This window comes from Xyrauchen texanus, chromosome 39 (genome assembly GCF_025860055.1).
Source record: "Xyrauchen texanus isolate HMW12.3.18 chromosome 39, RBS_HiC_50CHRs, whole genome shotgun sequence".
Taxonomy (NCBI): Eukaryota; Metazoa; Chordata; class Actinopteri; order Cypriniformes; family Catostomidae; genus Xyrauchen; species Xyrauchen texanus.
The window spans coordinates 13,783,813-13,806,500 of NC_068314.1; the positions used below are offsets into that span (position 1 = coordinate 13,783,813).

General features: G+C 37.7%; 1 protein-coding gene across 3 annotated transcripts in view; it reads left to right on the top strand.

Moving 5' to 3' along the window:
• vgll4b (vestigial-like family member 4b) overlaps positions 1–22,688 on the top strand; it is a 74,309-nt gene that overhangs the window by 31,822 nt on the left and 19,799 nt on the right. For 2 of the 3 annotated variants that reach the window (XM_052111717.1, XM_052111718.1), the window contains exon 3: positions 16,958–17,147. In XM_052111717.1, the coding sequence (XP_051967677.1) occupies positions 16,958–17,147 (190 nt within the window). Of the gene's footprint in view, positions 1–4,039; positions 4,407–16,957; positions 17,148–22,688 lie in introns of those variants that run through there. The other variant, XM_052111716.1, reaches the window with a different exon arrangement.

Consider the following 22,688-nt stretch of genomic DNA (forward strand, 5'->3'; position numbering starts at 1 on the left):
CACAGTGAGAACCATTTTCCTTTGGAAAGGAAAGAGAGGAAAAGACGAGTGAGGTAGTGATGGGGAGGGTTGGGTGAATGAGTGAAAATACCATTAATCCCCGTGGCCATTGAGAGGCGGTAAGCGAGTTCGCTGTGATGGCGTAGGTCAATGGAAATGAATGGCATGGCTTTGAATAAACCCTTGAGTGCTCTTTTCAGTTCTTTGGGCTGCATTCGGTTGGGAATACAGCAGTCTGTTAAAGGTTAACTGGCTGTAAAGTTTGAAACCAGGCTACTGATACAGTGATAGTTGTTATAACTTCCTGGTTCATGAGTACACCAATGCCATAAAATGGTTTACAAAGAAAACATTACTAGTGTTAGATTAATCTTTGATTAATACATGAATGCCTTATTACTAGTCTATGAACTAATGATGGAAAAAGCCTTCTTAAGATCATTTAGAGCACACTGCACAATAATTTTTCAGTGGACATTGACGGGAATTTATAATCCATTGATCATCTGCATTGCTTAGAGGTTAGTTCACCCAAAAATGAAAATTTGGTCATTATTTACTCACCCTCATGTTGTTTTCTGTGGAACATGTACTGTAATGTACTGACTGCTCTTTTCCATATAATGAAAGTGAATGGATATTCGGTCTGTCAATCTCTAAAATGACAGAAAAGCACTATTTAAATTAGTTCATATGACTTGTGAGCCATATCCCAAGTCTTCTGAGGCCATACAATAGCTTTGTGTGGGGAACAGACTGAAACTGAAGTCATTAAGCTGTGCTGGTTGTAAATAAAATCAAAGCACATTTAGCCAAGGGACTGTAACTTTCCAAATTTGTTGTTGTTTTTTTTTTAACAATGGCTGAGGCACAGATTTTAAATAAAACTAAACAAGAAAAACACTAAGGACTTTTAGGATCAGTACTAGGCCTAGGCCTGTTTTCTTTGTCAAAATGGTGTTGGTTCCCATGATCCCACAATACTATCTAAAGTTACTGAAATGTAGGGTGACCAGATGTTCCACTTTCACCATTTTTGGTGGCCTGTTCCTGGCTGGAGTTGCCCTCAGAAATATCAGTTATTAACTTTGCATTCAAAACAGCCCATAAAGTGAAATAATACCTAATGTCACAGGAAAGGCCAAGCAGCAGAGCCAACAATTTTCCATTCTGTAATTGCTTGCTTATGCTAGCTTTGATATTGAAAACTGGACAAGAGTGAATGAACTTTTTGGAATTTATGCAAGAGCTTCGTCATTGTTTCTCTGTATTTAATCGATACAATAATTAGTTAGGGTGAATACAGTTACAAAGGGATACAGTATGCAGAATGGGATACAAAAGCGAATTCGATTTTCTAACATCATTTTCATATTAACGAACATTTTACATGTATTAATTACAATCATCAATGTATAAATTCAGTTTACAATTGAATGTTGTATTGTGCCTGATAATCAGAATAGCAGCACACATGGTCATGTGAAATTGCTTAAATATTTCTTCCTTTTATATCTATTGTAGTGGAGATCAAAAGTATTTGAAATGGCATTGTGCGAGGGCCTAAGCCATTTGGAATATACAATATTTTAAAAGAACGCCAGTGACAAATGATCAGACAGTGTCCCACTGTACTTGTATATTGTGTGTTGGATGCATACTGACCACACGATTGTCATGCTAATGTGAAAGGAGAGTGTTGATTGCTTAGTGTCATTGAAAATATTATGTTAGAGTATGACATAACATAGTTCATCACAGAACAACTTTGACATGGTCAAAACCCTTTCTTAATTGATAGAAAATAACATTTGAAATTTGAACATGTTGACAGCTGACATGATATGATAGATGTGATGGGTCTAGATGATGTGATATGATGTATCCCTGGTTTTCATTTTAGAAATCTGGTCACTTTACTGAATAATCAATGCAGCTTTGCATGATTTACAGTTAACTAATTTGGTATTCCAATTCTAACACACTTTTTAGCTCTATGTGGATAGCTTTTCAGACTCCGGTATTAGTGTTTGTGTATAGCACCAGCGACATTTAACAATGAACTTGTCTATTACATTTATTCTTAATTTTTATAGTTTTTGAATTAGTTTCACAAGGGTCCTACCTTTTTATAAAGGCTCAGAAATTCCTAAAAAATTATTCAGCTCATCCTTGTTTGCACATGTGTGCTTTGTGGAGTTAATTTCAGAGGACAACACCACTAGAGGGGAGTAGAGTGTCACTGAATATAATTAAGGTTAGTGCCTGTACAAAAGTTTCAATTACATACAATATCCTTAAAATGTTTGACATTTAACCTGATGCCTACTTCCATGTGAATGGAATATTGATCCGTTATAAAGTGTCCAATGTTTAAATAATGATATTGTTAATTTGTTGCCTCTATTTGTCTTTTAATTTTACCTGAATTATGCTTTTTAGTGTTAATCTATCATGCCTCTCTTGTAGATTCACATAGTCCATGAAATTAATAGAGATTTGAATGATACCCACACAAAGTGCAACAGATATTATCGATTTGTTGTCTGTATATAAATAATAATAATAATACAAAAAATTCTTAAACCTACATGAAAGTGTATGTTGCTTCAATATATCCACATAATTTTCCTTTGTGATGCCATCTATTTTGTGAAGTGTACCAGTCCCTCCTGCAGCAAAGCACAACCACAACATGATGCTGCCACCCCGCTTCACGGTTGTGATGGTGTTCTTCGGCTTGCAAGCCTCACCTTTTTCCTCCAAACATAGCGATGGTCATTATGGCCAAACAGTTCAATTTGTGTTACATCAGGCCACAGGACATTTCTCCAAAAAGTAAGATCTTTGTCACCATGTGCACTCGAAAACTGTAGTCTGGCTTTTTTATGGCAGTTTTGGAGCAGTGGCTTCTTCCTTGCTGAGCAGCTTTTCAGGTTATTTTGATATAGGACACATTTTACTGTGGATATAGATACTTGTCTACCTGTTTCCCCCAGCATATTCACAAGGTACTTTGCTGTTGTTCTGGGATTGATTTGCACATTTCGCACCAAACTACGTTCATCTCTAGAAGACTGAATGCGACATCTTCCTGTGCGGTATGATGACTGAGTGGTCCCATGGTGTATATACTTCCATACTATTGTTTGTACAGATGAATGTGGTACCTTCAGGCATTTGGAAATTGCTCTCAAGTATGAACCAGACTTGTAGAGATTTTGGCTGATTTCTTTTGATTTTCCCATGATGTCAAGCAAATAGGCACGGTGTTTGAAGGTAGGCCTTAAAATACATCCACAGGTACGCCTCCAACGGACTCTAAGCTAATTGGCTAATTGCCTAAAGGCTTGACAGCTGCATAAAGGCACAGTTAATTTATAGTATGTAAAATTCAATTAAAAGTGAAACAATCTGTCTGTAAACAATAGTTGGAAAAATGACTTGTGTCATGCACAAAGAAGATGTTCCAAACAACTTGCCAAAACTATAGTTTCCTAATATGAAGTCTGTGAAGTGGTTAAAAAAAAAAAAATTATGAACTAAGTGTATGTAAGCTTCTGACTGTGTGTGTGTGTGTGTGTGTGTGTGTTGTTTGACAGGTTGGAATAAATCTAAATGACACTAATTAGTTATTATTAAAGTTTTCATCTGATCTGTTTGAATTGTTCATAATAACTTTCTACTTTTCACTTGTTCACATTAAATTGTTTTTTTGAACGGTCAAAAGCATTAATTGTTAAATTAACTAGTAGTAACATTTGGAGTAGATGCCTGTCAGAAACAAAGTTCACCTTTATAGAATTAATTTGCAATACTAACAATGGAATAAATACTAGTCACTATTGGAATAGTTACTCACGAGTGCTTATTTTTTGCCAACCAATAACTTTTCAATAGTAACAAAAACGACTATCCACTGTTTTCCTTTTGTACAATATTCATCTCCTGATTCTGATTCCCATGCGTTTGGGAGGGATGAAAGTCTCGCGGGAATTGGTGGGCATGCCCAGAGTGCGGCGGCGCGCACAGAGGAGCGTGGGAGCGCGCATTGGAGACGTACAGAGCATAGGCTGCGTGTCAGTGCAGTCGACTTACAGCGGGCTGTGAGGAGAACTGGCGCGACCCCCTTTGTCTTCAAATACATTTCTTTTCGTACGAGAAAACTCCTTAAAGTTGCGTTAAAGTACTTCTACTTGTTTTGGTACTTAACCTGTTCGGGTTATATTAGTTTTATATCGCTCTGTTTGAAGTTGAAGGCTGGGCCTTTTTACGCGCTCCGGACGAGAGAAAAAGACAAGCTGCTCTGCGATTAAGTCCATAAATGCTTTTTACCAACATGGACCTGTTGAACTACCAGTACTTGGACAAAATGAACAACAACATTGGCATTCTGTGCTATGACGGTAAAACAATACGCTTTTTATTTTAATATTTTCTCATTGTTTTGGTTGATACATATGTGGAGTATTTATCGATAAAAGTAACGGACGCCCGTGACGTTATCGGGTCTAAACACTTTCACGATCATTGCGATTTTCATTTTGTATGCTACTCTTAGTGGCTTATATGTCAATGGGGAAAGTGAATATAAAAATTAAAGTTAACGCATGTTTCTGTGACACTAAAAAGTTTGTCTACGTCTTTTAGCAACTCGAAAATATGAATATATATACTACTCGCACAACATCGAATAAGTACGCACGTTTGTATATTTGAAACCATTGTGATAAGTTTGTGATTTTTAAGAATGGAAAGGCATTTAAACATGTTTAATGTATTATCTCATGCATATTATATCCATGGAGTTTAGATGAGTAGCTACGTTACAAACCTTAATAAATAATATAATAATAATAATGCGTTTCATGTCAATCGCCTAAGATGGTTGCACATGCTCTTAAATGTGCTAACCTCATGAAAAACGTGTAGCATGCAGAGATTCCTGTGCTGTAACCCTCAGAGCTCTCAACTTTGCGTTGTAATATGGGATGCATAGTTGGGCAAGATAGTTTGAATGACTTCATACTCTAAATGCTTTTTACGGAATAACAGTACGACACATTCAACACATTTGTCAAATGTAATATCACAGTGAATTATTTTGCTTACTGATGTATTATGCTGAGCATCATGCAAATTCAGTTTTAGTGCATTGTTTAGGAACAGTTTGAAAGCACAGTTAATATCTAGTTTGAGGGATATGTGAGGGGGTGTTCTGCACCAAGCTGTACCAGCCTCCTGTTGGCGGCCATCACATGTCAAAAGAGCAGAAATGTTATACAACCCTCTTCTAGTTCACTAAATACTCCACCAACTGTGATATGCGCACGTTTTTTTTTTTTTTTTTTTTTTTTTTTTACACCTGACTATTAAAATGGGTTTGTGATTGTTTTTGTGCAGTTACAAATCTGGCAAAATACTGCTTTTATGCATCCTGGAAATACATCATGTCAAACAAACTAGGCTATGATTTTAATTCAAAGTTTGTTCTTTAAGGTGATCCGAGTTGTTATCTGGAAAATATCGGTACTTTAGATCTCAACCTGTCTACACATTTTAATATGTATTTTTTTTAAATCCACTGGGTGCTCTACTAATATTTCAGAATAATCCACCTCAAAATATTTGGCTGTATCATTGCTACTGGAGGTTAGTAGGACACAGCAGTGCTATTCTCATTCACTAATCACTATTACTTTTTCTTTTAGAACCTCTAAAATTCTGTTTAAAACTATTAAAGATAACTTACCGGGTTCAATACAAGTTAAGCTCAATCGACAGCGCTTGTGGCATAATATTGATTTCCACAAATTTATTTTTACTCATCCCTCTTTTTCTTTTGAAAAAAGAAGCAAAATCTTGGTTCCATTGAGGTACTTACAACGGAAGTGAATGTGGGCCAATTTGTTATGTTAAAATACTCACTTTCTCAAAAGTATAGCCTCAAGACAAACAATATGTGTGTTATATGATTTTAGTGTGATAAAATCACTTATAACATGGGTCTGTAGAATGCTTGATTCTGATTGGTTCACAGATGTTCTAAGGTGTGCAATAATTTTTTTTATTAATGCACGGCTATAAAGTAGTTCCAGGTCTTGACCACATAACGGTTCCATATCACTTCGCCAAATTATTTCACTTATTTCAAAGAGCCCTACAAGCTACCAACACTAAATAACAATATAAACAAAGTCATTGGTTCAAGTAAATTGGTTAAGAACGTCAAACAATGTCTAAAATATCCAACATTTATTTCAATTTAATTTAAAAACAGCCCTCGCGCTCCCTCATTTCCCCCGCACTTATACACGCACGCACAAACTCACAGAAACTCGAGTCGCAACCGAAAAATAGAGCAGCACCCCCGCGACTTGATCAATACAATTTCTATTTTCCAAAATAACTTTTAATGTTTCAATATTTCGCCCTAATCAGCCACATGTAGCTGTAGTGTAAAACACTGCGCTACCCCCCACCTCCCGTTTCGCTTACACACACACAGAGAGAGAGAGAGGGAGAGAAGCACCGAAAGCCTCCATTGCTGGTTCTAACGAGACGTTTTCAAATTGGCAACGGAGACTTGAGCTGTATTAAAGCAAGATACACTTGGACAATACAACAGGTTCTATATTATCTGTGGGAAAAACACTTGAGGGGACACATTATACTCGTAATGCACACACTTGAGGCCAAAACATACTCGTGAGAGAGTCGTTATGTTGGCGCACTCCAGCAACTCATTAGGGATGAAAAAAATTGTTAAGGTTTATAACAGGAAAATACTGATTTTGAAGCTATGTTACTTCTGACGAGAGCTGCAACAAAAAAGGTAATCCCAGAAGTAATTTCTCTCATTTTCTGAGTTTCTCTCTTTCGATCCGTCAAATGCAAACTCACACATGCACAAACTCTCTAAATTGTTCCTCCAGTAAATCCTTGAGTAAAGCAACACAAGCATCCGTTGCTAGTTCTAACGGGATGTTTTTGAATTAGCATCGAAGGCTGTGACTGTATTAAAGCAAGATGCTGAATATGTGGTGGAAGAAAGTAGTTCCACTCACAAGCGTTTTAGGGACAAACCAGAAAATGTTTTGAGATAAAACCCTGAACGATGTTTTAAGGTGTGGTAACCATGTTATAAGTGGAATAATTGACTCCGCTGCACGTCGTGACTGCATTACCACCTCGGGTGTGCATTATTTTTAAACAATTCAATGGTCCATCGTCAATTATTCCTTCAATGGGGAAAGTGAGTATAAAGTATTTTCTGTGTAAAGTTAAAGCCAATTTTATAACTTCATTACCATGATGATGGAATGTCAACTAACCCTAAAATCACTGTAAAAATGATAATTTAAACAACTTTACAGCTCAAATTAAACACAAGTTTAAGCAGAAGAATTAATGCAAGTGCTTTTATAAAATTAAAAGCATTACATTTCTGTTTAAACCCTCCAAACATTTACCACATACACTTCCATTGTAAGTGTCTCACTTTAACCTCTATTTTTTTCTTTTTAAGAAAAGGAGGGACGAGTTGAGAGAAATTTTTGTGGTAATCATCATTATGCCACAAATGCTGTCGATTGAGCCTAACATGTTTTGAACCCGGAAAATTCCTTTAAGTGGTTACACACTGGATTAAACACCTGTAGACTCTCCAGGTTTTTTTTGTAACTTGTCATGTTGGCCCATCTGTTCTTCTCTGAATATTACAATGTTTACTTTATGAGATATTATGTCGATACTACATGTTGTTTGACATCACTCCCTCTTTGATTGTGATTTCTTTGTCTGTGATTGCATGGGTTAGGTCTTCATGGGTGAAGACTTCTGTGCATCTAGATTACTTTTATCAAAACTTCTGAAGGATATACTCCAGCAGCAATGTGCAGCTGAATGATTGGCATGACTTTCTTATCTCCACGGGCCTGTTCTGAAATGTGTTGGGCTATAGCTGCTCAGAGCGGATGTCGAGCAGATCCAGCACTACTATTGCCTGTTGGAATGTTCTCCTCATGGGCAGCCCATCACATGTCCCAGTGACAGTGGATGGAAATACTCAAATCACAGCCATTTTTGCACACTGTTACAAGACTGCCTCTTCAGCTATTTTTACTGTGTGCCAGAGAATATCCTGAGCACATGGTTCATCTATTACAGCTTCTGTGATTAGAGCACCATCTCTTAAAATGGGCCTGTTTCTGCATCTCTTTGTGCTTCTTTGTTTACCTGGACATGCAGATTGGTGTTCGATAGTAAACAAAAAAATGTCTACAATAAAGGTCATTGCTGAAAGATGCCGCTTTTCTGAACTTTGCTTCATATTTATCAGGAATTAAATGAATACAGCCTTTCAAAGGTCACAGAGAGATTTTATCTTTGTTCATTGTTCATCACACCAAAGCTGATTTTAAGGACTGACTTTACAATGCAGTTAGAAGATTGTAAAAAAAAAAAAAAGTCTGTATAATTTCTCCCTAGTGCTTATTTTGTGCCTAACAATAACTTTTCAATAGGAAATCATGTTTTCTTTTATTGTGATCTGTTACAAAAGTTTACTGCATATTGTCAAACAGGTTACCCAAAAGCACCTAAAAGTTCTTAAATTAAATAATCAAGTATTGTTGACATGTAAATAGCATGTAGTGGCTTTGCTCACAAATTGGTGGTGGACTGGTAATGGTTTTTCAGCATCCAGTACGGTATGTAGAGAGTTTGGTTGCCATTGGAATTTATTCCAGACTTTTATCAGAGCAGCCATAAGAAGAAAAAGGCGAGAGGAAAAAAAAAAGAACACGAGGAATCCCTGTATGTAGAAATTTTGCTGGCTTCGAGTTCTGTGAAGTTCTGCTGGTGCATATGTCTTGTGTGCCTATCAATGGCTGTATTTTATTTGTATTTATATCAGCAAATATATCGGTCTATCACTACTTCAAATCCCTCTGCCTGTTCCTCTAGCATATTATTAATATTAGCTATATTTCCATCCAAGTTGCAAATGTAATTTATTTTAATAGCTTTTCAAATTTCAAATTTAAATTAAGAAATATCGCTGTATTAATTTTTTCATGTTTCAATAAATGAATGTATTTTTGAAACCAAATCAATAAAGCAAAAATATTACATACATACCTTCGGCAGTGGGGACTGGTGGGTTGGCCATGTAATGGATATCATGTAATTTTTTTATAAAAATATTGGGAACAAATTTCTTGCATATCACCCAGCCCTAATAGTCAATAATTTTGAGGGTTGGGTTGGCTCCAGAATTTCAGATACATTTTATAACGAGGGCAATATTTGAGAAGCTGTTCATTCGATAATATTAATGATTTTCTCTGAGCGAATTTCGTATTCACATGACTTCTTGTGTTCACATCTGTATTCCGATATAAATTCTCTAGAAACTGTCGTACCTCCTGTAGTGTGAGGTAATAACAGACACTTACTTATGGAATACGTACATGCTAACTTGTATGAAACAATACTGAACTGACCAATGATACATTCATGGTAAATATGTTGTAACTTAAGACCAATGTGGCGTAATAATACATACTTATCTAATGGCACTTTAACAATAACACAACTGTTAGCTACTAGCTCATTGTGCTGCATAAAGCTGTTGTTGCATGATGATTTCACACAAGTTTAACAGTTAAATTGGCTTGGTTGTTTTAGAAGAAAGCTTCCAGTAGCTGGTCAACTAAATAAAGTGAAGCTAAAAAGCAGAGTATAGAGTTAACGTAACAAAATGTACCATCCTGCATCATGGCTGAGTCCAGGGCACACTCCCTCCCATTGCTCGCCGGTTTAGATAGCGTCCATTAGGTCGAACCACTTCCACTTTTCCTTGATGTTTCTGTAGTCACTTAAGTTTTTTTTTTACTTTTCCCTACACTGTTGGTAGGTCCGGTGGTAGCCGTGTGCGGCCAACAGCTGAGACACATCCTGAGATATGTTTTCGTTTTGCTCATCGCTAACGAGTGGTCTATGTGCACCTAGTTTATTGACCACGGTGTAGTTTTGCGTACAGCCATTTCTTTTTTCCCAATTCGAAAGTTGCATGAACAAATTATACTGTTATCGCTGTACGTGTCGTGAAATCCACTGACGAATGTACTGACTATTCTCTCTGACCAATCAGTGATCTGCATGATTTTGACGTCACATTTAGTATCGACTCTGCTTGCTTGGAACCTTGACCGAGGTGGTACTAAAAAAGTATTGGGTACTATCCACAGCGTAAAACTCCAAAAAAGCGAGCAGAGTTGAGTCGAGTTGTACTGCGCAGTGGAAAAGCCCAATAAAGTGTACCTACCTACATGGTATCTAATATGAAAGTACAGTATGTATCAATACTACACACATCGTAAATGTGTAGTACTTGCAGACAAATGTAGACATTTACTTGGTGTAAATCAATTTTAACTAATGTGAAACCTTACTAAACCACTACTTTAAAAATTATTGATAATAGTAAGTACATGTTCTGTTACATGCTTTGGAAGTTGTTTGGGATCTTACATAGAACCTAAGATGAATCGCAGCAGTCATTATACAAATCCCTTCATGAGAGAATCAGTGTTCAGTTAAAGAATGTTTGGAAAAGTTATCTGTAATGGTACTTACCAGTAAGTTCTCAATAAGTAACTTCATCCACCCCAAGTACTGTAAAATGTATGCATTACCTACTAGGTACATTCACTAGGACGTCCATGGTAATTCCATGGAATTTGGACTGTAAAATAAAGTGCACCATTGTATATAAACATTACATAGAAATTACCAGCTCTTTAACGCCACATTTGTCTGTATAATATATTTTCCATGTTTGTACCATTTGGTAAGTACAGTAATGTTTTGTGTAAGTTAAGTTACCATACACTTATGCCATAAGTGAGTTATTACCCCACACCTGTCTGGAGGTACAACATAATTACCATGTACCATTGGTAAGTACAGTAATGTTTCATATTAGTTATCATTGACGGACACTTCATGTATACCTCTTGTTACTACACATTTGTCTGTAGGTAAAACATATTTACTATATGTACCAGGAAAGTACATGTACAGTTAAATATAGTGCTACTAGGTTATTTTAGGTATACATGTTTTAATTGTAGTTTATTCACACTTATTCTTTCAGAATAAAATATATATCCACCTCCAAGTGTGCAAGTTGTTTTTATGCACAAGTTAGAAACATTATTCGCATCTTAGTTTTTATGCAATATGCCAATATTGACAGGGATGGAAATTGGAAACCCATCTACTATATTGTTTCGCATTTATCGAGAGGACATTTTACTTCGGTATAGGTATCATACGTGTTGAGGTGGAAATATGGCCTTTTCTGGTTCACTCACAAATTGAAGTAGTGGCGTGCTGTGGCTCTGTGCTAGCCAGCAGGGTCTAAATTGAAACAGAAATTGTCAGCCAGGGTGAAGTGCTGACTGTCGCTTTTCCTGCTGAACAAAGGCTAAAAAGGGCCACAGGCAATGGAAAGATAAAACCCCCCTGCTGAAGCCATAACTGTTTTGCTGTCGCCTCTGTACCTTCACTAACTCCCCTTTAAAGAAGAAAGTTTTGGTGGATGTCCATCTTAAGAATGGGCAACATGCGGTCTGCTAGGAGGGCTTGGTGATATGGAAAAGAAAAATCTAAATTTGATCAAACTTATGGACGATTCATGATAAAAAAAAATTTCAATTTGTAAATGTACTTCAACATGATTCAAAATGTATTTTCGTTATTAGAATGCAAGGCAACCTAGTTAGATAAATCCAAGTTCTTTTCATTATAGGAAACAAAGGTGTGCAAGAAAGGCACCACGGGGGGAAGTTGTCAACAGAGTGTAAATAATAAAATAAATTTAATAAACCCAGATTTTCAGAATTAATAGAATTAGAAAACTGCTAAATAATTCTTAGCTAATGTAGGTATTCATTTTATCTAAACCAAGTCTATCGAGAAAGTATCCAGAAATCAATATTTATAAATTATCAAGTTTATCTTGAAAATACTCATTGTATATCAAACATTTTGTATGTATATTCATAAACCCCAAAAGGTAGAGAAGCATCCTCTAGCGGTTCACGCTGAGTAGCGCAACAAAATGAAATTTATCATTACAATTCAACTAGCAAAGTTTGTCAAAATGCTAGTTTGCTTATCAAATGTTGGCTATAGATGCTGTACACTTGAAACGCATAACTGAACAAAGCAATCTAATCATGGCAAAAGGAGCAGCGAAGGTTATTATGGTCTTAAGCCAGTGTATACCTACATGGTGGTACAATCGTACTGGGAAACATTACCGTGGTCTTATATCAGTCTCCGTTTTGTTAACCGGTCACGTTCATTTGGAGTGCGCCACACACGTGCAGCTGATCCGATTGGGAGAGGCATTAAGATAAGTGCAATTAATTATTTTTCTTATTCAGCTTATGGTGGATTTACAATGTATCTAACTTTAGCGTTTGCAATATTTTTTGCAAAATCAGCATGCAATCTCTGACCTTTTCTCTGCATTTCAGAAATTAGGGTATCTCCATTTTTTGTGGGCTTTTTGAGGCTTCTTAATTTTGAGGATTAAGATCCGGGGAGTTGCCTGGCCAAGGATCAAAATTTTCAATGTAATGATCTCCGAGCCACTTCATTATCACTCTTGCCTTGTGACATAGTGCTCTATCATGCTGGAAAATACACTGATCATCACCAGATTGCTCCTGGATAATTTGGAGAAGCTACTCTTGCTGGGCGTTTTGATACAATTCTTTATTCATGGCAGTGTTTTTGGGCAGAATTGTGAGAGAGCCCACTCCCTTGAATGAAAAGCAATCCCACACATGGATGGTCTCAGGATGCTTCACTCATGGTAGCGTTCACCATTTCTTCTCCGGACTATCGATTTTCCAGATATCCCAAACAGTCGAAAGCTTCATCAGAGAAAATAACTTAGCACCAGTCTTCTGCTGTCCAATCCTTGTACTTCCAGCAGAATTTCAGTCTGTCCTTGATGTTTTTCTTGGAGAGAAGTGGCTTCTTTGCTGCCCTTCTTGACACCAGGCCATTGCCCAAAAGTCTTTGCCTCACTGTGCGTGCAGATGCACTCACACCAACCTGCTGCCAATATTGTGCAAGCTCTGCACTGATGCTGACACGATTCTGTTGCTGACTCCACAGGAGGAGACGTCCTGGCACTTGCTGGACATTCTGACACATCCTGAAGCTTCCTTTGCTGCAGTTGAACCTAGAGGTCGACCGATTAATCGGTCTATTAATCTTAAAGGGGAAGCAGTCTAATGAACATGTTGACGATTGAGCCATTACTGCGAATCAAACAACAAAAAGCAAAGAGAAAATCACTTACAGCTCTTGAATGAATAACTTCTGCATTAATCTATCTATGATAAACTATGCAGTGTTATTTTACAATTGATAACTTTATTAGATTTATTTTTAGACCACACCTGAACAGTAATATTAGTAGACCTTCCTGAAATTAAATCACTGTGCCTATATAACGTTTATCTTTGTTTATATATATATATATATATATATATATATATATATAAAACAAAAAGAACTGTTAAGAATACCGTTAAAGTACCGGATCGATAAGCAGTATCGGTAAGAGTAGTAATACCATTAAAACCTTAACGATACCCATCCCTAGTTATGCCTGTGCTTCTCTTGGATGCTCTGAATATTGGATTACGTGTCTGGATTGCCCCTTAATTAAAGCTGCATTTGGATCTCAACCTTCGTGTCTCGGAGCAGTTCGTAACACCTGCTTTGTTTATTTAATATATTTGTTATACATTATTTATACAATATGTTTTTACATTATACATTTTTAATTTAAGTGTACAAGTGTAGATTGGTCAAGTGTTCAATAAATGTATTTGTTGAGAAATTTTGTCTATCTTAAGTAATTATTTGTGTTACGTTTTATCTTTCAAATAAAAGGTTAAAAACAAGCACATATCGGCCAAATATCGGCCAAAATAAATCGGCAGCATTAATCGGCCATCGGCCGACCCGGATATCAAAAGATCGGCATCGGCCTGAAATACCAATATCGGTTGACCTCTAGTTGAACCTTTCTCCTTGAAGTTCTTGATTATCTGGTAAATGGTTCTTTCAGGTGCAATATTCTTTGCAGCAATTTCCTTGCATATGAGGCCATTTTGATGCAAAGTGATGATGGCTGCATTTCTTTAGAGGTAATCATTGCTAACAAGAACACAATGATTGGAAGCACTAGCCTACTTCCCTCCTTTAATAGCAATCAGTCTTCTCTTATAATCCAATCAGAATGATAGTGATTTCACCTGAAAAGTACTCATTCAAACTTTCCCAGGTGCTGCTGATATGATTAGTGAAATGATGTTGGCTGATCATTTTGTGCCAGGGCCAAAAAACAGTGAACTTGGTAAATTTCTTTGGCCAATGAAGCTTTTTGCAATCATTTAAAATGTATCTGATCACTCTGCACAATAATCTAGAAACAATGTGAATCAACACCACAATAACTGAAGCAGAAAACTGTGCGAAACACAATGTATGGCGCTGCCAATATTTTTGGCCACGGCTGTAGATTTTGTTTTGAATCATGCTTTTATGATGCACATTTTATGCCGGAAGCTTCACATTTTTGGATAAACGGTTCATGTCATGGTGCTGTGTGATCATTGAAGACTTAGGTCACATCTGAAATCTCATTTCTTTACACTGTCTTTTTGAGTCTTACAAATGAAATGTAGGACATTTCAAGTGTTTGTATTTTAGACTACTGGTGTTATTTTGGTCGTAATTTTGAAATGTTATGTTTTAAATTTGTATTACTGTGAAGCACTTTGGTCAACTCTTGTTTTAAATGCTATATTAATAAAGTTGAGTTGAGATTATAGTGCAAATGCTGTGATTTATTTATATAATTAAATGGTTTACCTGTGCTGCGTGGTTCATAATGGATAAGTGCTGTGCTTTGTCATATCAAACAACGTGAATGAGTCGCTCTCAGATTAATGCATTCATTTAAAGTACGCAGCTCTGCCACAGTAAAATTGCAGCCTTCAGCAGTTTAATAAATCACACTTGGACATGACACTTGGATTAATTGTCCATTTCAGTGTAAAAATATAGGATACCGGATAGTCGGTGCTAAGTACTACCAGTACTGCAAAAATACTGGTATTTTTATATATGTTTTATTTTAGTACTAACTTGGTACCGAAGTATCAGTACTTTTGTCAACACTACTGTGGACTAGGCATTACTAGCAATACATTACTGCAAAGTAACTGGCAAATAGTCAGTGTACAGCAAACATTTCTTGACGGCTAATCGAAGTGGCTATTGGGAAACAAATGGAGAAACATTATCATGTGTCAGCCGGGCACTGTGTGGGCCTTTACTATGGGCTTGTCTAAAGCTGCACAGCCTTTTCTCTGTTAGCAGCTACAGCCTTTGCCAAAAACAATGATGTCATCGCCGTTGCCATGGAACCACGAACAGACAAGCTGAAACATGTCAGTCAGGAAATAGGCTGCTTGTTTGGGAAGTACCTCATGAACTCATATTTCAGAGCATTATCATTTGTTCACTTGATACTAAAGTCAAGTTTAATGTTTTGTCTGAGTGTGTGCATGACTGATTTATGAGGGTTTAGTATAAGAGAGAACACCTGGTAGGGTTATTTTAAAGCGTCTCTATTTAATAATTTTTGCTCCATAAATAACTTTGTGCAGCGCTGTGACATAAAGGTCTTGCTTAATAAATGGATCTTATAAAAATAAAGTTTCTTGGGCTAAGGCTAAGCTAACCTCATCCCAAGTGGAAAGTTCCTTTGGCGAGAGCGTGCTAGTTGTAATTTTCCGGCTTCACCTCTACACAAAGTGCCTGTACTGAGTACAGTTGTACTGTATCAAATAGGGGTAAGTATCGAAAATAATCTATACAGCATTATGATGCTTCACTCATATTGGTTTAATGCATTACATTGCAGCAAACACAGCAGTACATGGCACATTGTTTGTTGTAATGCATCTGTGTGATTGATGTTCCTTTCAAATAGCATGTTTCATTCCCAACTTGAGCTTTAACAAAAGAAGTTGAATGTCATACTTCTCAATTTAGATTTTTGTTTTGAGAATTGTTTGTTTGTGCTTTCTGAGTGTAGAATCAATGTTTTGTTGCAATTAAATGTCAAAGTCTTGATGCAATAAAACTATTGATAATTGGCATTAGTGTATCAATTTAGCGGGTTCACAGCACTTAACTGCATCAGTCATAGTGTTTTATCAGCTCTGAGACGGTCGTAAATTTGCTATTATGCAAGCTTTCTAAAGAAAATAGAGAAATGTGAACTGGTCCTGGTGAGCAGTTTATTTTGATTCCCTTTGTTTTCTTAGTGTGATGTGATGGTCCTTATGATCAGAAAATCATGATCAAGGGCGTTGCCTGATCTGCTTTTAATTTTGATATAACCTATTTTTACTGATATCTAGAAATCAAGGTGGATGATATAATGCCAATGTATAAAATAAAAATGCAGCCTTATATGCAAGGATAGAAAATAAGATGTACACAAAATTGTGGGATTAAATTACACCATATTTGCTTAATTCACAAAATAATAAAACCGAAAATCTGCATTATCCATCAACAAGGCTGTCTACAGCTTTTTTTTGGAACTAACATGTCTGCTAATCATCCAAGCGGGCACAGATATTGGCCAATGCAGATCATTTAAAATGTTGGTCAATTAATCAGCCTGACTGATATGTGTCGGTCACTAACATAATGCAAAAATGTATCACATTCAAAATCCATCATCAGGCTTCATATTACATACAATTGCAAAATGTACTGTAGTGATATAAGTGTGCTAACCTAGGTAATGAAGTAGTATAATGCTCTGTTGTGTTTTTTACAGGTGAGGCTGCTCTGAGGAGTGAGTCCAGAATGTCATCCATGTCTCTGTCCTCTGCAGTCAGCAATCACAGGACAGGCCCTCCTCCCATCAGCCCGAGTAAGAGAAAACACGGCGGGGACCAAGCAGACGATGACATCGACTGTAACAGCGATCATGTGGCCAAGATGAGCCGGCTGTTTGCTGCACAGTTGTAAGTAGAACTGATTAATATCATGTGTCCCTTTCTGGACACATCTGACACTGACAGTAATTCACAGCTTGTTTCATCTTGTCAAGGATGGAAATCTGAAAGCTCTAGCACAATTCTCACAAGTATGCAAGCTACTTTAATTGCACGTTTGCTGATCTGGTTGGTGATGATGCCCTTTTTAGAAACGTTCTTTCTGAAACAGCTCAAGTTGGTGCTGAATATGCTACATGCTGTATTCCTGCAGAAAGAACCTTAGGAATGCTCTGAGGGCCAATGTCTGGAATTCCTCACATTCCAGCGCTCCGAGTGGAGCACATGGGCTGTTTGTAGTGCCTAGTCGTGCCCACATTGCACCGCTGTGGAGCATTCCACACGTTCCTGCCCCATGTGGAAGAGTGGTGTTTAGGCATGGGACATGACGTGCTATTCAGCAGTGAATAAGCCACACTGGTGCTAGGCAGAGAATTGGACGCTATTTTATGGCCTCCAATTTGCTCTGTAAATTAGGACCCAAGTACTACAGTGAGCAAGAACAACAGAAGCTCAGAAAATTTGCCTAAACCTTCCTCAGCATGGCAAAAGTAAAGGTATATTTCACCCAAAAATGAAGATTTGCTGATAATTTATTCACCCTCTGGCCATTCAAGATGTATAAGACTTTCTTTCTTCATTGGAACAGGATTCAAGATTTTTAGGAAAGTATCCCAGGTTTTTAGCTTCGTCCAATGCAAGTGCATCCAATGCATTTTTTGATGGTCCAAAAAGCATTTTTAGGCAGCATCAAAGTAATCCACACGACTCGATCAAGTAATGTCCTCTGAAGTGAAGCAATATGTTTGTGTGAAAAACAAATTGCTTATTAAAAAGTTTGTAACTTTAAATCGGTTATTCCACCAGCTCTCTGTTGCTGTTTGAATTTACCTAACTCTCGCGCCAAGTACGTTCGTCATTGATAAACAGAGCAGAACTTCTGAATTCTCACGTGAATGCGCCATTTTTTTTAATATATTATATATATATATATATATATATATATATACAGTGAGGAAAATAAGTATTTGAACACCCTGCTATTTTGCAAGTTCTCCCACTTGGAAATCATGGAGGGTCTGACATTGTCATTGTAGGTGCATGTCCACTGTGAGAGACATAATCTAAAAAAAATCCAGAAATCACAATGTATGATTTTTTTAACTATTTATTTGTATGATACAGCTGCAAATAAGTATTTGAACACCTGAGAAAATCAATGTTAATATTTGGTACAGTAGCCTTTGTTTGCAATTACAGAGGTCAAACGTTTCCTGTAGTTTTTCACCAGGTTTGCACACACTGCAGGAGGGATTTTGGCCCACTCCTCCACACAGATCTTCTCTAGATCAGTCAGGTTTCTGGGCTGTCGCTGAGAAACACGCCATTAAAAAATTTCAGAAATAGTCTACGAAATCATCGGAAGCCATAGGCTTTGTATGAGTAACAGACTGAAAATTTTGTTTTGTTGTTTTAGTTGTTTTATTCCAGTATATGGCAAATGTGGCCAGGATTTGCTTTATATAAAAAAAAAAAGAAAGAAAAAAATTGCCGTGTGTTCCATTGAGGAAAATCAAAATCTGTTTTGGAATGACATGAGGGTGAGTAAATTACAGTTTTCACAACTAATCCTTTAACATTTCTGACTTGGTTATGTTGAACTAGATGAAAATTTTACTTTTGAAAGCTGTCACGGAGACATCAAAACACTATGATCCTCATCTTATACACTTGTTGATTGTAAAGCCTCATTCACCTCCAGCATCATAGTGAACTGATCTCATTCATTTTCAATTAGAGCTGGTATTTTCTGAGGAGACGTTAAAGTTACTTTGAGTGATTTCTCTGTTCTGTGTGATTTGTCTGTAACCACATTAATGGATACAATAAAATAAATAAATAATTATTGTAAATAAAGTCCCTTTTTCAGGACACTGTTTTAAAGATAATTTTGTAAAAATCCAAATAACTTTACAGATTTTATAGTAAAAGGTTTAAACAATGTTTTCCATGCTTGTTCAATGAATCATAAACAAGTAATGAACATGCACCTGTGGAACGGTTGTTAAGACACTAATGGGGCTTTTCCACTGCACTGTACAGCTCGACACGACTGCTTGCTTTTTGGGGGTTTTCCACTGTGGATAGTACCTGGTACTTTGTTTTTAGTACCACCTCGGTCGAGGTTCCAAGCAAGCCGCGCCGATACTAAATGTGATTTCAAAACCCTACAGATCACTGATTGGTCAGAGAATCGTCACTACCGGTGTCACTGGATTTGCGACACGGGACATCAACCCACTAGTTAGTAACAGCGATAGCAGTATCATTTGTTTACACAACTTTCTAATTGTAAAAAGAAATGACGCAAAACCACGCCGTGGTCAATAAATGAGGTGCAGATGTTCCTCTCGTTGGAGACGAACAAAATGACGCAAAACGAAAAAGTCTTTCAGGAAGTGTCTGAGCTGTTAGCTGCACACGGCTACAACCGGACCTACCGACAGTGTAGGATAAAAGTACAAATAATTTTAAGTGTCTACAGAACCATCAAGTCTGTTTGAACCAACAGCCGGAGTGGTTCAAACAGAAGAAAGTGGAAGTGGTTCGACCCAGTGGACACTATCAATGGCAATGGGAGGAGAGAGTCCTGGCCATACAATTATTGGAGTTCACAATGGAGGCTGGTACGTTTTGTTATGTTAACTCTATATTCTGCTTGAAATCTTTACTTTATTTAGTTGACCAGCTACTGCTTGCTTCTAAAACAACCAGGCCAATTTAACTGTTACACTTGTGTAAAATAACCATGCAATAATGATTTATGCAGCACAATGAGCTAGTAGTTAACAGCGGTTGTGTTATTGTTTATGGTCTGTAATGTTTGTGTCTCGTTTAAGATGGTCACGGCGCAACTATGACAATCAGTTTATAATCCCACCCACAGGCGGCACTTAACTGCAGTGGAAAAGCTAGCTTAGAAAAGTAAAGAGTCGAGTCAAACCGTAACGTGCAGTGGAAAAGTGCCATAACAGCTTAAAGACTGTAGGCAATTAAGGTCACAGTTATAAACACTTAGGACACTAAAGAGACCTTTCTACTGACTCTGGAAAAATACCAAAAGAAAGAGCCCAGGGTCCCTGCTCATCTGCGTGAACATGCCTCAGGCATGCTGCATGGAGGCATGAGGACTGCTGATGTGGCCAGGGCAATAAATTATGTCCATACTGTGGGACGCATGATCGTCCATGATTGTCCTTTCAGTGGCAGACCAAGTGTAACAACACCTGCACAGTAAATCTGAATATCACACCAGTAGGACAGGTACAGTATGGCAACAACAACTGCCCAAGTTACAGCAGAGATGCAGAATCCCTCCATCAGTGCTCAGACTGTCCACAATGGACTGTGAGAGGCTGGACTGAAGGCTCGTAGGCCCGTTGTAAGGCAGGTCCTTACCAGACATCACCAGCATCAACGTTGCCTATGGGCACACCAGACAAGGGTGGCAAATGGCATTCTTCACTGATGAGTCACGGTTTTGTCTCACCTGAGGTGATGGTCGAATTTGTGTTTATCGGCGAAGGAATGAGCATTACACTGAGGCCTGAACTATGGAGTGGGATCAATTTGGAGATGGAGGGTCCGTCATGGTCTGCGGCGGTGTCAAATTATCATCGGACTGAGCTTGTTGTCATTGCAGGCAATCTCAACACTGTGCGTTACAGGAAAGACATACTCCTCTCTCATGTTGTACCCTTCCTGCAGGCTCATCCTGACATGACCCTCCAGCATGACAATGCCACCAGCCATACTGCTCGTTCTGTGCATGATTTCCTGCAAGACAGGAATGTCAGTTTTCTGCCGGACCTGTTGGATTGGAGGGTGAGGGTTAGGGCCATTCCCCCCCAAAATGTCAGTGAACTTGCAAGTGCCTTGGTGGAGGAGTGGGGTAACATTTCACAGCAAGAACTGGCTAATCTGATGCAGTCCATGAGGAGATGCCCTGCAGTTTTCCATTTTCAGCAGTAGCAGTACTCAAACAGGTCTCGGAGCAGATTGTGGTTTTATAACAGTGCCTGCCTTTTTCACCAGCTTGCACTCTATTAACACTAGCTTAGTCACACTCAGTCTCACTTTTGAAGCAACTAACACCAGATCTCCCTCATATATATGAGGGAGATCTGGTGTTAGTTACATATATATATATATATATATATATATATGAGAGAGATATAGATTATACTAAAATTGATAAGTTGAGCTTGTCCAAGCAAAACTTGTTGCCAATGCCACAACCCTAGATGTTGTGGTACATGGTAGCTAAGGTGTTCTGAGTGATTTTAGAGCTTTGCCAGAGGTGGTTTCTTGAAGAGATGGGCATTTTGTCTACTTGAGTACTTTGTGGGTAAATAGACTTGTACAAATACAGTATGTGCATATGTCATACATCTGTATTGTCTTGTTGTTCCAACATCTATTTATTAACATAGGCTGTTATAATGTTGTCTGTTACAATAAGTACAAAAGAGGGCATAATCAAAATATAATGCATAATATTTTGTCATTATGTGAAGACTCGCTGGTCAATTAAATGAAACAATGCACAGAATACTGAGGCTGTTCTTCCTTCAGGTTACCGTAATAAGATTAAGTGCGCACCACTGTTTCTGAACCTTGTATCTGCAAACCATGGTTTCCGTGATGCCATAATCATTGCGTTTTTAAAACGCAGTGTTAAGTTGAAAATGGTTTTGAAGACCCTGCGTTCTGTTACATTCAGCTGTGCTCCATCTAGATGTTTGAAAGAAAGATTTAGTCTTGTGTGTGTGCGTGCTTCTCCAGAGTGTAGAGCACTAGCCATGCCCCAGACAGAAAGTCACGCTGCGCTCTGTTGGAGTTTGTTGCTTTGATGATTCATGCTTCCATTTAACGTGGAATTTTAAACTTTATACTGGGAAAACTGCAATGCTAGGCCACTTTATGTTGGACTTCCAACTAGTTTGGAAATCTTTAGCTCAGATTTTGCTGAGATGCAGGTGCGTCGCGCAAACATGTTGGCACAGAGGGAGATTTACAGTCAATGATAAACCTTAACTTTTATTAAATAACATACATTAAGTCAAAGTTTCTACATTATATGACAAGAATGACTGTTTAGCAAACGTGTACAGAGACAGATGTTCAAAACACAGTGCATTAAACTTTCTTTTGATTATTGCATACCTGTAGAACAAACGTAAGCATTGCAGCATCAATACGTTTGGTTGCTATAGACGTCTCTGTTGACAATCAAGGTACTGCTGAAAATGACGATAGAGGATGAATCTGTTGCCTCAGCGACTGAGATCGTCAATCTGTGCATCTTAGTAAGTGGCTTGTTGAGCACTTAACCGCGTAGACATAGCTCGTGTGGAGGCTTCACGCTCTTCTCCGCGGCATCGACACACCACTCCCCATACGCCCCACCGAGAGCGAGAACCACATTATAGCGACCACGAGCTGAAATTT